The sequence below is a fragment of the Epinephelus lanceolatus genome, chromosome 4 (assembly GCF_041903045.1).
Source record: "Epinephelus lanceolatus isolate andai-2023 chromosome 4, ASM4190304v1, whole genome shotgun sequence".
Classification (NCBI taxonomy): Eukaryota; Metazoa; Chordata; class Actinopteri; order Perciformes; family Serranidae; genus Epinephelus; species Epinephelus lanceolatus.
The window spans coordinates 13396962-13413413 of record NC_135737.1 but is presented as its reverse complement, the minus strand read 5'-3'; the positions used below and the strand labels follow the sequence as shown (position 1 = coordinate 13413413).

The window sequence follows — 16452 nt, the reverse complement described above, 5'->3', positions numbered from 1 at the left end:
AGAGAAATGCAAACAAATTCAGAATACACATGCGAGCTAGCGTAATGCTCAAACTCACTTGAATAGAAATGCCAGCATTGTGGCCAAAGCTTGTTTATTGTTACACTTTACTGCTCTACTTCGCACATTACATCTGTTATTTTTGTATGTTTGTTTGTTTTTTGTTTCCTTTTTTTCTTTGCATTGTGGCAGTACAGTTCACAAGGTTTTAATCACACTCTCTGACATGCTTAAAATGTGTATTGTGCAGCCTGCCACAGACTGAGACCAAGATTTTATTGGAACTATCTCGCACAGTCTGTAGGCACCTTAAAAGAGCTCATGGGAAATCTAGAGCTGATGTTGTTTTTATAGATACATATATATATAGAATATTTTCTGTTTGACTCTGAACTTCAGCTAAGCAGCCAACCAACCAAATGTTAGTGTTTACACACCTGCTCTCTGTACTGTAGATCCATCCCTCTAATCTTTCTGTCACTGTGTTGCTGTTTTTCTGCTTACACACACACACACACACACACACACACACACACAGATACCATCCATCTGTCATCCCCTGATGTCCCTCTCCCCTCTTCCTCTCCCACGCTGTGTGAGAACACACACTCGTACTCAGACTCAGATACATATTTTAGAGTCATGTGTTGATGCAGTGCAGCTCTAAAGCAAAGCTGACTCATGATCTATTATTGATAGCTGTAGATGTCTGTGACATGCACCTCAACTTTGAATCCATGCTAACTGTTGGTGTCCTTATTATTTTTCCTTCACATCACCTCTCCATCCTGCAGAGGGGGCAGAGGGGCAGATGAGTGCTGAGGAGGAGGAGGCCCGCAGGATAGCTGAGATGGGGAAGCCCATCCTGGGAGAGCACAGCCGCCTGGAGGTCGTCATCGAGGAGTCGTATGAGTTCAAGGTGCAGCATTCTTTTATTTATTTTCCTTACATGTTTTCCATTGAAGGAACAGGACCCTCTTTGTGTTTTTTTGCTGTAAAAAAGGCAATTTATTCCAGAAATGGGTTTTGCTTTTTTTAATTATTATTATTTTTGTTTCAGTTATTTTACTGTCCTTAAGATAAATGTAAGGATAACTTATAGATGGTAGCCAATCCCAGCTGTAATTGTGGCTGCATGATCCAAACAATTCCAATAACTCTTGTAAGTCCAAAAGTAAAAACATATATTGAAAGAAAATAAATACCTCCAAAATTTATATCATGTTTATCTCAAATGAAAAATTCACCTTTAAAGCCCTGTACACAGACATTTTCCCCATCTGTTAAAAAATGAATAAATCGTTCGACACCACCCTCATTTTACAAAATATCTCAGTCCATCCTAAAATGCAAAAACGACCACACAGTTAGCTGTCTTCCACAGCCACCCCTCATCACAAAGGTAGTTAAGCGTACAGGCCAAGGTTACCTTTTTCAAAACACATACTGGAGCTCTCGTCACCGTTGATTCCCCTTCAAGGATGGATATAACAACAAAAGTGTTCACTCAAACATGTGAGTGATGCTCTGGACATGTGAAAGTTTAATTCCACATCTCATCAACAACAATCCCACTCTGGAAAGTGTCCCATCATTTGCTGCTTCTACCATGTCTGATCCAAAACTGTTGTTTCTGGTTGACGCTGAAGAGGACCAAATAACAGTGGGCACAGCAGACGGATCCACTCATCCATGAAGTTGTGCAGAAATACTAAGTTTAAGTGTAAAGTACTCATTGGACCAATCAGTGCTGACAAACCAATAGTCTGCTGTTGTTGTTTCTGGGACGTGCTCATCACACAAAGCAACAATGGGCATGCATGAACTGAGGAGATGATGTCATCATTTCCCAAACACTCCGTTTTACCCATCCACACAGAAACACAGTAACTGGAGTTTTGAAAAATCTTCACCTGAGAAGGCACTCTAAAAGGAATAACTGTTTTACTGACCTAAATCTCCCCACGTTCCATCTCTCTCTCTCTCTCTCTCTCTCTCTCTCTCTCTCTCAATGTTTGCGAGCCAGCTGGAATTATGTTTGAATAGAGTTTGAATCTGATACGTTGGAATAAGAGAAAAATAATGTTGTGACAATGTGGTTTAATTTGTCGGACCATAAATTCCCAAGTTTCCATACCTATGCTTTGCCACACTACTACTTCTAAACTGCACTGCATTTTTAAGATAGAGCAATCTTTATGTTATGCAGTGTGAATGGCAAAGGAAATTTTATTATGGGTTCTTTAAAAGTCAAAGAAAAGAATGGGGTCCATGAAAATGTGTGCGACCCCTGTCTATAAAAAGGGATTGAACTCTGTTTTTCTGACATTTTATATAATCCACCTTTACACCCTCTCACACTCTTGAGCTCAGGTGCTCACCCTCCCAGCGAGCAGGTCTAATATGGATTTAAATTATTGAAAATGCTGGAGTTGCCCTCCATGCAGCAGATAGCTTGAGGCATGCAGAATTCAGACTCTCGTGGCATGCACAGAGCGCTGCTACGTCTGCCTCTCAGACTTCCACTGTGTTCCCCTGTGCAGGAAGAGCAAAATCAGAGGAAGTGTACCGTGAGCAATCCAAATATTTGAAATGTGTGTTGGACTCAGGTGTATTTTAAGCAAATAACAGCAGCCATCTTAAGAAAATTAAGAAAATTTAGGAGAAAATTTAAGAAATGGAAAATTTAAACAATGGATTGATTCCCTGATGTGTAGTTACGGTTTTGTGAAGTAAATCGCATGCTGTTTTACCAGAGGCACTGAGGGAAGTGCGGTTTTGTTTTTACCCCTCTGAGTCTGGGTGAAATGCACAGAATAAATTATTTAAAACACAAGTAATGTAACTGCAATTGTTTATGTAATTGAAGGTGTTTCACAAGTTTTAAAACCCTGAAATCAATTAAATTCACTCAAACATACAATAAATAACCAGTGTGTTGTTTATCTTTTGTCATAATAAGCGGCAGAAGCTCGTCACTGGCTTCAGGCGGTTAAAAGTTAACATAAGTGTGTGTGTGTGTGTGTGTACTCCTCAGGAAACCTCAGCTCCTATAAGCCATCTTGTGCTCTTTTACACTTTCCCTAAATAACACACAAATTAATTGAGCAAACAAATCAAACATCCGCTTCACTTTGATCCAATGCAGCAGCAGCAGCAGCAGCAGCATGGACTGTTTGAGAATTAATTACAGCAGGAGAGAGAACAAAATGAGCACTAAACAAACATCAACAAAAGAGATGAATGAGAGGCCGTCGTTCTATTATCAGTCCAAACACAGTTCACCAAAATTCAATATTCTCATACTCTATTTGATTACTAACTCAATTGACCCCCTGTGGACAGATTTAATTGGCCTTGTCTCATATGATTTGCAGGTAGTGAGAACCAGCTGATGGAAGAATGCAATTCAGTTTGATTGGCATTTAAAAATAGTACACAGGAGATCAATAGGAGTGAACTTTGGCTCTGTGGTGGGTAGGTTCAGGGCTGTGCAATTTCTAATTTAATTGGGCCAGATTTTAAAACCAAGAAGTGTAGATGGGTCAGACATTTCCAACAGCCTAGGTGCTATGACCTAAATCCAACAGAAAGTCAGCCATTTTGAATTTATTGTGAACATTTAGTGTGTTTTTAAGATTCACAGGGGTCAGACTTTAATGAACTCCAACAGGAATTAATCAGATGGACTTCACATTTGGTCTGGCAAATCTGGAGAACTACACACAATGATTTTTGTGATCTTCAGTTCTCGTTTAGTGTCGTTGCGATGGCGACCTCGACAGTTTAAGTTGTCATGCTCGATCTCCAGGCCTGAGGATATCTATGTGCCAATAGTGACTTACAGTCACTGTGAATAGGAAGTCAGCCTTATGTGACAAACAGCATTTACATGAACTTTACATTGTGCTGTCTACACGTGATGTAGAGCAACATGATGCATGTTTAGTGTGGGCTCTCTAGCACCACATGGTGGACACCAGAAGTAATACAAAATTTGCAGTACATAATTTCCAGTGCTTTGCATGCTGCACAGTGTCGGATGGTCATGAAAATGTACAGCTGGGTCAACTGTCATCCTGTCAGTGCCCCAGCGTGCTCATAGGTGTGAGGGCCCATTCATCACTGCTTGCAGCAGTGTGTAGGATTTAGGGGGATTTAGTGGCATGTAGCAGTGAGGATTGCAGATTGCCATCAGCTGAAACTTCTCTTAGTTAGAAATCCTTCAGTGTTTATTGTTCAGAGAGTTATTAGCGGGAGCAGAACAGACCAGGAGATTAAAACCAGTTAAAACACCGAATTAGGCTGTTTCATGTTACAAATCAGTGTTTCTCTGACGCTGTTGTGCTTATCGCAGACGAGCCGTCAGCAAAGCACCTGCTAATGTGTGCTCACCTTTTTAAGCCTCTAGCTAAGGCTAGCACCAATGCAGAGGCACTATGTTTTCTGGTTGTCTGACATACGTACATCCCATCCTTGTAAACACGATACGTTAAGAAACGCATCAAGGGAATTCCTTCAAATTTGGCACAAACATTCACTTGGACTCAACAATTAGCTCATTTTTGGTGGTAAAGAGTCAAAGGTCAAGGTTGCTGTGACCTTGCAGCCATCTCATTCTCGTGTTTGGCACAAACATCCACCTCGACTTTAGAATAAACTGATTAGAATGATGTGGTCGAAGGTCAGAGGTTAAGGTCAGTGTGACCTCACAAAATATGTTTTTGGCCATAACTCAAGAATTTATACGCTAATTATGACAAAACTTGACACAGTTGTCTAATAGGCTAAGATAATGTAGTGGTGACATTTTATATCCAAAAGGTCAAAGGTTAACTTAACTCTGCACAACATGTGAAGGTCCCTATGTAGATATAAATGTCTCATTCTAAGGTAACAAAAATACAACAATTCTTATTTTCAAGTGATTATACACTAAAGAAAACTTACTTATTACATTTAATTTCTGCCAATGTATCCCCCTAAATCCTACACACTGGACCTTTAAAGTTTAGATTATAATTCTAGTGTCTTTGAACTTCAACCTCGATTTTCCTCAAGTTGCTCATTTACAACTTTTAATGACACTGATGTCATTAAAGAAAAAAAGACGGAAGCACCTGATTTCCTCAAGTATCATCAGAACCAGACTAATGTTGTTTCAGATATGAAGTGTAAAAGAAGAACGCAGCCTCCGCACAGCTAACAAGCTCAGTCTCACTCTGTGACTCTGTCACCTGTCCTCAGCTGTAATTGGTTGCTAATGAAGTGTATTTTGTGCTTTTGATTGGCAGAGCACTGTTGACAAGCTCATTAAGAAGACCAACTTGGCGCTGGTGATCGGCACACACTCCTGGAGGGAGCAGTTTGTGGAGGCGGTCACTGTCAGCGCAGGTGAGCTCTGTGTGTGTCTGCATGTTTGTGTGTGTGTGTAAGTCGACACATTACTGAAGTAAACAAACAGCTGTCACAGGGAGACTCTGGCAGCCTCTAACTATAAACTCAGCCACACTTAACAACTGCTGAAACTGTGAGTCGTGATTCACTGTCGCATCACCTCAAGTTTATCATTCAGTGTCTCCATCTGCAGAAGTGTCATCATTCTGCAAAACATGTTTTAAACAGTGACTTGTATCACTAATATCAATTCATTAATTAGTTTTACTGTAATGTGATAAACTGTCAGTAACACCTGTGATATTCTAATGTTTAAGCAAGTTGTCTAATTTCTGTTAGTGTTAATTACAAGTCTTGGCTTCAGTGTCTTGACTGATAATGCCGAAAATCTGCCTGTTATACAGGAAGTATACTGAGAGCTCTACGCCTTGCAAACACACAGTCAAACACAACTACATACAGACTAGAGCTATATCTTAGCTGGCTATGGCTACTTTCAGAAATGTCACCAAGTAAGCTAGCTGGGGAGCTGGTGGTGGATCATTTATACCTGTATAGCAATAACACTTCCCCATAGGCTGCACTTGTGTGTCCTCACTTCCCTCTCCACCTGAAGCGTCCTCGCTCCTCTCTCCTTGACCTCTACAAATGCATTTAAGTAACTGATACGCCCTTCAAGACGGCTGGTCTCGATCGGTTGCCAGGTCAACCGATCAAGAAGAGATGATAGAGGAGTCGAGGAGAGATATTGTGATGAACGCAAGGTTCATTTGCATCACTTTGTAGTGTCTCCTGGGAACAGTTTCCGTTGTCGTGGTTTACTAGCGGCTTGTTTCTTTGCTTCTACAGCGCACTGAGCTCTCAGGGCCAAAAAACATACTAAAGCAACAAAGCACTAGTAATAAAGCATCAGTGAAATCAACAATCAAACACACAATAGGCAGCAGAACATAACTCAGCAATGAGTTAAATCAATATAAAATACGATGCAGAGCAGTTTTTAATTCTTAATGGAGTCCAGCATGCTGATGTGAGGGGGAAGTGAGTTCCAAAGTTTGGGTGCAGCAGAGGAGGGGGGCCCTGGCACCCATTGTGCTGAGGTTGGTGGCTGGTAGTGCCAGTAGACCTGCTGATGAAGACCGCAGGGAGTGGGAGGAGGTGTAACTCTCAAAGAGGCCTTTGAGTTAAGCAGGGAGGGGCTTTAAGTATTAACAATAAGATTTTAGATTAATTTGCTGTGACACAGGTAGCTAGTGTAATTAAATCATGAGAGGTGTGACATGTTCAGAGGACTTTGAACGTGTAATAGTCTGTGCTGCAGAGTTCTGGATGAGTTGGTGAATAAGTTTGTTGGGGATCGCATTGCGGTAGTCAGTGCGTGATATAACCAAGGCATTGACTAATACTTCCTTTGAGTGTTGTGATAAAACAGGACACAGTCTGGAGATGTTTCGCAGATGGAAAAAGGCAATCCAGGAGACAGTTTTTATATGACCGAAGAGACTTTAAAACATCTCTACCCCATCTGTAGCTTTTGCAAAAAAACTCAGTGTCTTTATGTCCGTCTGTTGAAAGAAATCTTCGGTCGCCTCTGCATCCATTAACAAGCTGATTAAGAAATTTGCAACTTCTTCAAAGCATGAGAGCAAGTTAAAGACATGTCTCTGTTTGTGCTTACAACCGTTTACATACAGTTCACCAGGCCTTCATCGCACTGACAAGCATCAAAATTGATATAGCTGATTAAACCCTTAACTCAGTGTGACTTACAATTAACTAGTAAGGTTGTTGTTATCACAGTATATAGCTGCCACTAATTAATATGGAAGTTGTTGAGCATCCCTTACTTCTGCCCACCTGATGTCTAGACCTGTATTGACCCAGGTGTTTGCGGTCTCTGGGTAGTACGCACAGAAAGTCAGCCCTCCCAATTACTTATTGTAATTGGGAGCCACACAATAACACAAACAAAATAAACAATCAAGTCGGCAGTAGACCAGCAACTGCTGTGCTCTGCCAAGTAAAAAAAGTTTCCAGTAAGGTTCTGGATGCAGGAGTTTTACTTGTAGTGCAGTATTTTCACAGTGTGGTGTAAGTAAGAATACCTCATTCACAACTTCCTACCTTATTGGTAAAGGTCTGAAAGGACAGGACACTTGACTTCTTAATGTATTGTGATTTTGTCATGTCACAAAATTGGGAAATATTGATAAAGTGTGTTCAAACACATGAACGCAGACGGTGTTAGTGTTAGTTTTCAATCATAAGTAGTAGGTGGGAGCTGGATTTGTAATTCAAGGCCATCATCTAGTGGAAGTAACAGTCCACTGCAGATAGTAATTATTCCACTCTGGTGTCAGCTATGCAACAGTTTGGACCCCAAAGTCTATAGTTTTTAATCAGTATGAAACCCGCTGATTGTATTTTAATATCAATGTGTTCCTACATGAAACCTGTCAATCTGGCACCAGCTATGTCAGTGTGACTGTGAAGTTTCAGTATGTTTTACTTGTATTAAAGCTGTTCTGACAGCTTCTCTGTGATGTGTCTAATGTTCCTCCTGTTTTCTCCCCTCAGGTGACGGCGACGATGATGAGGAGGGTCGTGAAGAGCGCCTTCCATCTTGTTACGACTACGTCATGCATTTCGTCACCGTCTTCTGGAAGGTTCTGTTCGCCTGCGTCCCACCTACAGAGTACTGGAATGGCTGGGCCTGCTTCTTAGTCTCCATCAGCGTCATTGGCCTCCTCACCGCCGTCATTGGAGATTTGGCGTCACACTTCGGCTGCACTGTCGGGCTCCGGGACACCGTCACCGCTGTGGTGTTTGTGGCATTGGGAACTTCTATTCCAGGTGAGTGAACATCCTCTTTCACTGTGTGAGAAGGTGTAGACATTGGCAAAAAAATGTATGTCCCTGTAATCATCAGCCATCGATGTATAAATCCAATTTAAGCATTTTAGGGAATAAATCACAAGACAAATACAACATTCATTTGCAAGTCTAGCAGTCATTTGTGAAGAAGATAAAAAAGAATTAAAGAAAAAGGCTGTGGAGGACAACACCTCTCTGACCCAGGCATACTGACCTGTTTGTCAAGAAATCCACAGTTCATACAATGAGATTTGAATTTCATTTACATGAGAGAGAAATTGCTAAAATAAGACAAAGCCTACACCGACACTGGGCAAACTGAAATGGATCTACATGGCCTCTCACAGGCCACAGTGTCTCTTGTTTAACCAGTTTCTCAGAGCTTTTCATTGCCAAGAAGGTGACAACATACTTGTCATTCAAGTCATTCAAGACTTTGAGGTTTTTGTTTTGCTACAGGTGCAATGATAGTGAATGATAGTTCTGGAAAGTGACAGTGAAAACGTGGTTCTTTAATGTCTCTTTTTTTTGTACTCTTATTTGTGCTTGTAGTCATTTTGTGTCTTTGTGGTAGTTTGTGTGTCTCTCTGTAGTGATGTTTTACCTCTGTGAGTTATTTTGTTCATATGCGGTGGTTTTGATGCTCTTTCTTGTTGTTTTGGGTCACTTTAGTGGTCATTTCGTGTCTCTTTGTCGTCATTTCGTATCTCTGTGGTTTGTTCCTTGTTGTTGTGGTCGTTAAGTGTCACTTTGACTCAGATTGTTTATGTCTCTTTGTTGTTGTTTTGAGTCTCTCTTTGTGATAACTTTGTGTCTCTTTGTAGTCATTTTGTGTCGGTTGGTATGAGTCTTCCTCTGGTTTGTTTTTCTTATTGGCAGTTTAGTGTCTCTTTGTAGTTTTTTTGTACCTCTTTTAGGTTGTTTTGTGTTTCTGTGTGGTTGGTTTTTATTTTGTCTTTTTGAGGTGGTTTTGTGTCTCCTTGTAGTCATTTTGAATCTTGGCTGTTGTCTTTTTTGTAGTCAAATGATGGACTTTCCTTTCAAACAGACTGTTGGGCACGGGCCCAGGGGCCCAAGGCATCTGAGCGCTCACGGGATCTGTCATTTCAGTGCTTCCCATTCATTCTATATGTAAGCAAAGGTGCAGTGCATTCTGGTAGCACCACTTTGCCACCATGTTGGTCCAGTTTAAAATCCTGGAGCAGACAGCCCACATATCTTGTGTTACACCCAACAGGCGTCAAGCGTGGGGAATGGCATGACCACTTGTGTCCAAAAATGCCCCTGTAGACATGTGCACTTTGTGGCATATAGATCCATTTAGAAGTCCACTCATGGATGCAAGGGTCCACAAGGGTTAGCATGACGTAAATTTTGTCATCTGCTCTGACACGTCTGTTAGGGTCGGCATGCAGCCTCAAATGTATCTGAATCCACGTCCGTGTTTTGGACTAAATTCACCCCAGCTACCTCTGTTTGTATGTGCACCTGTGTCAAGGTGCATGACTTAGTCTCTCTATCTCTTTCTTTAATTTCAGACACCTTTGCTAGCAAAGTGGCTGCCATGCAAGACCAGCACGCTGATGCCTCCGTTGGTAATGTCACCGGCAGCAACGCTGTCAACGTGTTTCTTGGGATCGGCGTGGCATGGTCAGTGGCCGCCATCTACTGGAGAGTCAAAGGGAAGGAATTCAAGGTGGACCCGGGGTCGCTAGCCTTCTCTGTCACACTCTTCACCATCTTCGCTTTCATCTGCATGGCAGTTCTTCTGTTCAGACGTCGGCCCTCCATTGGTGGAGAGCTGGGGGGCCCAAAGGGGTCCCGCCTCGTTACCAGCCTGCTGTTCTTGGGTCTGTGGTTCCTTTACATCCTCTTCTCCAGCCTGGAGGCCTACTGCCACATCAGCGGCTTTTAAAAAGGAAGGAAGGAAGTTCTGGAAGAATATTGCACAGCAACACACACATATACTTTAACACTCAGTCCATACAGTACACAGTTCAAAATGAGACAAGTGTAAGATTCATCTGTTTGATAGGACTCGCTGCAGCTTGGAAGTGTCCTGATCTTTGATGCAGGGATACTAAAACACTACATGTTCAAACACAAACACACACACACACACACTACTTGTACGCATGTGTAAACAGATCATAACAAATACGCACGCACAATTACAGACATGATAAAGGGCGAGAGGAAGTGTTAGTGAGGGGCAAGTGTGAATACAAAAGGTTGCTGCAGCAAAGTTAGCAGAGAGAAGACGGAGAAAGAAAGAGATTGTGAAGTTGAGATTTTAGAGGTGAAAAGAAGGTCAGGTGGGTTTAGGCTGGAGAGGAGGAGTCCTGTAGGATCAGAACACAGATAGAGAAGAGGAACAGAAACTTGTGCACACCGGACTAAATGTTTCCATTTGAGTTGCAGTACAGGAACAATACCTTTGTTTTCTGCGACAAAACCTGTCCCTCCCGCCTCTCCTCTGTATCACCTTTGTATCTTTACTGGTACAGCTTCACGGTTCTTCACTGAGGAGGAGGGGCGCTGTGTGAAAACAGGAGTGGAATGTTTACAATAACACTAAGTTTGTTTACTACAAGAGGTTCTTATAAAGTGGTGATGCTTGTCTAATTCACTGTATAGATGAAGGCGGTTCTCCACATGCGCTGTAAATAGTAAAAACCAGTGTACTGTACATATAGAGTGTTGTGTTTTCAGTAGGCAGATGATGCCTTCGACTGACGAAGTTAGAGAGGGTGGAAATTGGGTGGAATTGTCATGTTACAGTGAAAAGAAAAGGAAAAACAACAGTCAGGTCTCTGCTTCAATGTTTTTAAAATCCATACCTCCCCAGCATCCTGCGTTCCAGTCAGCTGTGTCTCTTTACCAAATGGTTTCCGTGGTAACCATAGCCCCTCTGACATAAGTTTGTATATCAAACTGATGGATTATGTTTTTGCATGTACAGCCAGATATGGAGCATTTTCACACAATAAGTCATAACTATACTATGTAAAAGGGAATGATCAGAATCCACCTGTAAATTACATCCCTGCATTTGTGTGTCAGCTGGTCCGTGATGTTAATCTTCCTGTGTAAAGCTGTGTGTGTGTAGGCAGACAGGATGGAGGAGAGAAGTTTGGTCCAAGAGGAACAAAAAGGACATTTTCCTCCTCAGAAGGACCAAATATGTTCCCCCACACACACGCGCGCCGTGTGGAGTGTAACCAAAACACACATGATAACTCTTCTCAAGGCTTTTTTCTCAATCCAGATGGACTGAAATCTGAGGACAGACACTAAACTACAGTCACTCATCACTATGTCATTATGGGTAGTGACAGACTAATCCATTAATGTGGCATGTATCCTGACAGACTAATCCCTGACCTTTAGTGACAGCAGCACGGTAACATGCATGGATGGTCAAACAAGACTTAACAGTGTTAGTTTACTTTCAAGAGTGAAGTCTCTAGAGCCAGTCAATAACATTTAAGTCGTTTAAAAACTGACAGTCATCAACATTCAGTCTACAGCATATTGATCAGGACGCAAGATCCTTATCTACACTATAATTAGGATGCAGGTTGCCAGTCTACACCATGCTGATGCTTCAACATGGCACCCATACAATGCCTTAAGGAAAACTCTCAAGTTAAAGTCTAGTATTCAAGCTTTCAGCTGTACAGAGCTGCACTTTATTTGATGTAAAACATGCTGTGTTTTTCTTTTTTTTTAGTCGACAAACTATTAGTGTGCAATACATGAAGGGACAGTCACTGGAGGAGACAGCTATGGACTGTCTGAAGTTTCCACTGGTTCAGCTGACTAATGTTACACTGAATCCAGGTCTTCTCCTTTGGCACCCAAACACCAGGAAAAATGTTGGCATTGCAGGTTTCCGCTAACCATGGATACGTTACATTTCTAAGTTACTGTGCTGCGAATACGTTAAAACTTTACATTTAAACAATGTAGTGGTGAAGTTTAGAACCAAACACCACTTGGTTTTAAATAGGAAAGATCATGTTTTGGCTCAGAATATCTGATTCTACAGTGATATCTCGGTAAAAAGCAACCGCTTTTCAGTTGATGCTCGCTGGAAAAACAGCAACAGGTCACTAAACAACACTTAAGTTTGAGGGCTAAAAAGCTCAAAAGCTTACTCACTCAACAGCAACCAGTTTTTGTGGCACTATTCTGGCATTAAACACAGCAATTTCTCCTTAAAAAACATCCACTTTTTGTGGCTCTATCAGGTGTGGAAACACAATGACGGGTTGCCAAAAACCACCCTCATTTGGGGGCTAAAAGGCGGCTTGAAACACAGCGATGTGTCGCTAAAAAAAGTGTTTTTTGTGGCATTATCCTGGCTGCAAGTTCAACGGTGTCACATTACAAAACAACCAGTTTATGTAGCATTTTCACTGGTGAAAACACAGACAGGTTGCTAAAAAACACCCACATTTAGGGGCTAAAAAGCCACTGGAAACATAGTGACAGCTCGCTAAAAAACAACCAGTGTTGTTGTTGGTCCACATCCACTATCCCCTCCTTCTCCTGATGGCAAAGTCAGCTCACATCACTTAACAAACATTGATATGATACGTATGAAACATGCAGATGTAAGGTATTCATGGTTTACAGAAACGTACAGTGCCAGCATTTTCTCCTGGTGCCTGGGTTGTATGGGAAGACTTTGTTGTGATTTGTCCCTGCACATCCATCTGTGCTTAGAGCACAATACGAGTACCAGACATGCTAAAAATTGATTCTGTACAGTGTTTAAAAGAAGTAACTTACTAAGGTCTATCATCTAATGCTCTCAGTCTGTAGGTCATCACAAAGAAAAGTAACACACACCAAGGGTTGCAGCGACGTGCTGATCACTGGAAGACTCTGTCTTCTAATCAGATGACATTTCGGCTCATCTGAATAAAAGAGAAATGCAAATGGAGCCAGAGTGCAATACTATTTTCCTACCTTATAGTCTGCAGGTCAGCAGCAGACAATGATTTGCTTTGCAGACAGCTGTCAGGCAGTCCATTACAGGTTTAAATCCAGGACAGTTTCTGTTGTCTTAGCACCATAGCATAGGGTGTTTTCACTGTAAAATTCATTAGAAAACACTGCCCCTCAGGGCATATATGTGTTGCTCAGTATTACATGGCAGAGTTGGAACACACAGTAAAATGTCCACAAGCTACTGAGACTACTGGCTGCTTAATAGACAGTTTAATAAAACAGAACCAGAACACACAACTAGAGAAGTGCAAATCAGTGAAAACTACTGCACCAGCATTTCAGTCTCATTTCTTTCAACACTGATATACATAAAGCTGAGAAGTCAGTGCATGAAAAAATCTCAAAGCAAGCAGTGAGCAGTGTGCAACATCACAGTATGATGATAAAGTAGCCAACTGTCATGTTAGACTAGAAGCATCACGAGTCCAGCATCCTTTTCTACTTTGATTCATCATGTCGACGCATCACAGTCAATGTTTTGATTACTGTAATACTCACTGCCTAATATCAGTCACATGAAGTACATTGCACTTTGTGCTGCAGGTGCATCACAAACATTTCACAAACAAATGATAAGTGCTATACAAGTGGAAATTGTCGTTATTACACATGATAATATCAGAAAGATTTGATTGGTTTACCCTTAACTAACTATACTTTGTAAACTTTCTAAAACAGATTTTGTATCTTTTCCTTGCAGATAAAGCCAAGGTAGATTTTTTTGTATTTCTAAACGATGTTTAGAATAGTATCAATATATACAATTGGTAGTGTAGATTGCATCTTAATGAATTTAGTGGATGAGGTTTTGATATATTTTCCACAGTGAGGAAGCTCCCCTTTGAACCGCTCAAACAGTGTAGTGTATCATAACCAAACAATATCCCATCTAATTTACTGATGAAGTACGTTTGTGTCTATGTTACTTACGTGTAAGATTATTTATTTAGATATTTATTTATTTAAAAGAAGATTATTTATCTATGGATAAGCTGTGCCGCAGGTCCTTGAAGCAAAAAGAGTTTAGTTCAAGGCATGTGGTTTCAATGTGCAATACAGAAAACAAAACATATTTCGTTAGTAGCTTTGACAAGAGGTCAGTTCACATCTTATTTCTGCTCCAGTGTTTGTTGTAACCCTCCGCCAGCATTCATTTCTTCATTCAGTTCTCTTGGAGGAGGAGTTTTTGAGTGTAAGTAGCATGTTTACATGAAGAAACAGTGTGGAACATTGCCAGTATAATTGTCAATCTTGGGTGGTCATGAGCTAAAGAAGGACTTTCTGTAGATATCAGTGGTGGCTGTGGGGCAGGTCGGTGCTGTCTGAGATTGTAACAGTAGCTTAACTGTAGTCTACTCACTAAACCACCAGGTGGGACCAAGAGTATACATAACACACACACACACAGATCTGCTGAACTCTTGTTTAATCTGTGACTGGGTAAAGAATGCATCAGGTTGTGTACCCAGCAGCGTTGTCCCAGCAGGTGTGACCCCGGTGTGGCTCAGCACCCAGAAACAGAACTGTCTACAATGTCCGGGCAATGTTCCATGTTTCCATGAACTTCTGTACTAACTGTCTGGCTTCGGCCTTTGCTGTTCTGTATCTAGATGTGATGCCTCCCCATCCAACCTCTCCTCCTCACCCAACCCTCCCCCAGTGTGTGTCTGTGTTTGCTTCCCCTCCGTGTTCCTCTGCAGATGCATGATGAATCCCCGTGTTCGTGTGTTAGCAGCATGGTCTACTGTGATGGACGCCAATAGGCATATTTTACCCGTGGGGGTGATTCCCCACAGTTTGAATCCCAAAAACCAGAGGCTCTTTGTGAAATAAAATGAGCACACACAGACACAACCACAACTCCATACTGAAGAGAAACATTCACACAGAGACAGCATTTATGGATTCAGTGTCTATGGCTCATTCGTTTTGTTCCCTTTAGAAGCTGTGAAAAAAGAGCGTGCTCTGTTGTGTCAAAGCTCCGTCTGCAACAAGCAACATCCCAGGTCACCTTTTTGTTTGTTGGTGTACGATATTTCTGTGTCTGTGTTAGTGTTCCCCCTCTTCTTCTTCTTCTTCTTCTTCTTCTTCTTCTTCTGCTCTCGTTCTCCCATTCGCACCCTCCCAGGTCTTGCTCTTCAATGTGTCTCTCTGTGAAGTTTTTTCCTGTGATGATTAAAATTTCTCTCTCTGCCTGAACCTTTGTAGGGAAATAATGACTGAGTTACTACAATATCATGTGATAGACATAAACATTTATTCAATACTGTAATAAATTATTAACTGAAGATGATATTTAAGTTTTTTTATGAAATGCAAAGAAAAAATCTTTGAAAAAAAAAGACAACTTGTTTTTGAGAACATGGCATGAGGTGTAATGTGTTACTGAAAGACAATGAAGGTCTTTAATTAAGTGAAATTGACCTTATTTGAATATAGTTTATTTATTTTCAAGGCTTAACGTGTCTGAGTCATTATTTTTGCACCGAATGAGCATAAAACAGTCAAACCCAGCATGGATGTCAACAGACCCTCTTTGTACCCAGCACCTGCACCATCTTTTGTAGACATTTTACAGATTATATAACTCTTAAGTTTTAAATTAATTAATGTTAGCTGACTGCAGTCTAAGTGTTCACTATGCAGAAAAAAATCAACACAAATTTCAAAACATAAAGCAAATAGAGCAGTGGACTTGGCATGAGCAAAATTTTAAGAAAGATAAGGAGAAAGCAAAGAAAAATATCAGGACATCCGACCTTTGACCGGGCTTTTTGACTTTCAATATGCAACATTAAAAGAATAACTTAAAGACTTGGACATACTTTCAGCATTGAATGTCCATGTACATCTGCAGTCACACACGCGCAGTTGTATTTATAGTATAGAGGCTCTGCGTCAGCCCCCAGCAGTAAATGGGAGTGCTGGGAGGTGAGCTTACTGCCCTCCTACTGCTGGTGTCGTGTGAAACTGAAACTAAGTAGACGCTGCTGGGTCTGGAGTGAATGTCTGTCAAATATCCAACTTCAAAAATAATTCAACCGTGGTGCAGCAGCTGTGGCTGGCCCAACCGTAGTATTTTTGATTGGCCTAGAGTTTGGAACAAGAGAATGGGGCTTGCACAGTTGCAAAAAAAAATGTAAAAAAAATTCAAAAAATTGG

General features: G+C 41.2%; 1 protein-coding gene across 2 annotated transcripts in view; it reads left to right on the top strand.

Moving 5' to 3' along the window:
* Nucleotides 1–11070, top strand: part of slc8a2b (solute carrier family 8 member 2b) — a 289543-nt gene extending 278473 nt beyond the window's left edge. For both annotated transcript variants that reach the window (XM_078166917.1, XM_078166916.1), the window contains exons 14-17: nucleotides 795–919; nucleotides 5295–5394; nucleotides 7975–8250; nucleotides 9810–11070. In XM_078166917.1, the coding sequence (XP_078023043.1) occupies nucleotides 795–919; nucleotides 5295–5394; nucleotides 7975–8250; nucleotides 9810–10186 (878 nt within the window). In that variant the 3' untranslated portion in view covers nucleotides 10187–11070. The remainder of the gene's footprint in view (nucleotides 1–794; nucleotides 920–5294; nucleotides 5395–7974; nucleotides 8251–9809) is intronic.
* The last annotated feature ends 5382 nt before the right edge of the window (nucleotides 11071–16452 follow it).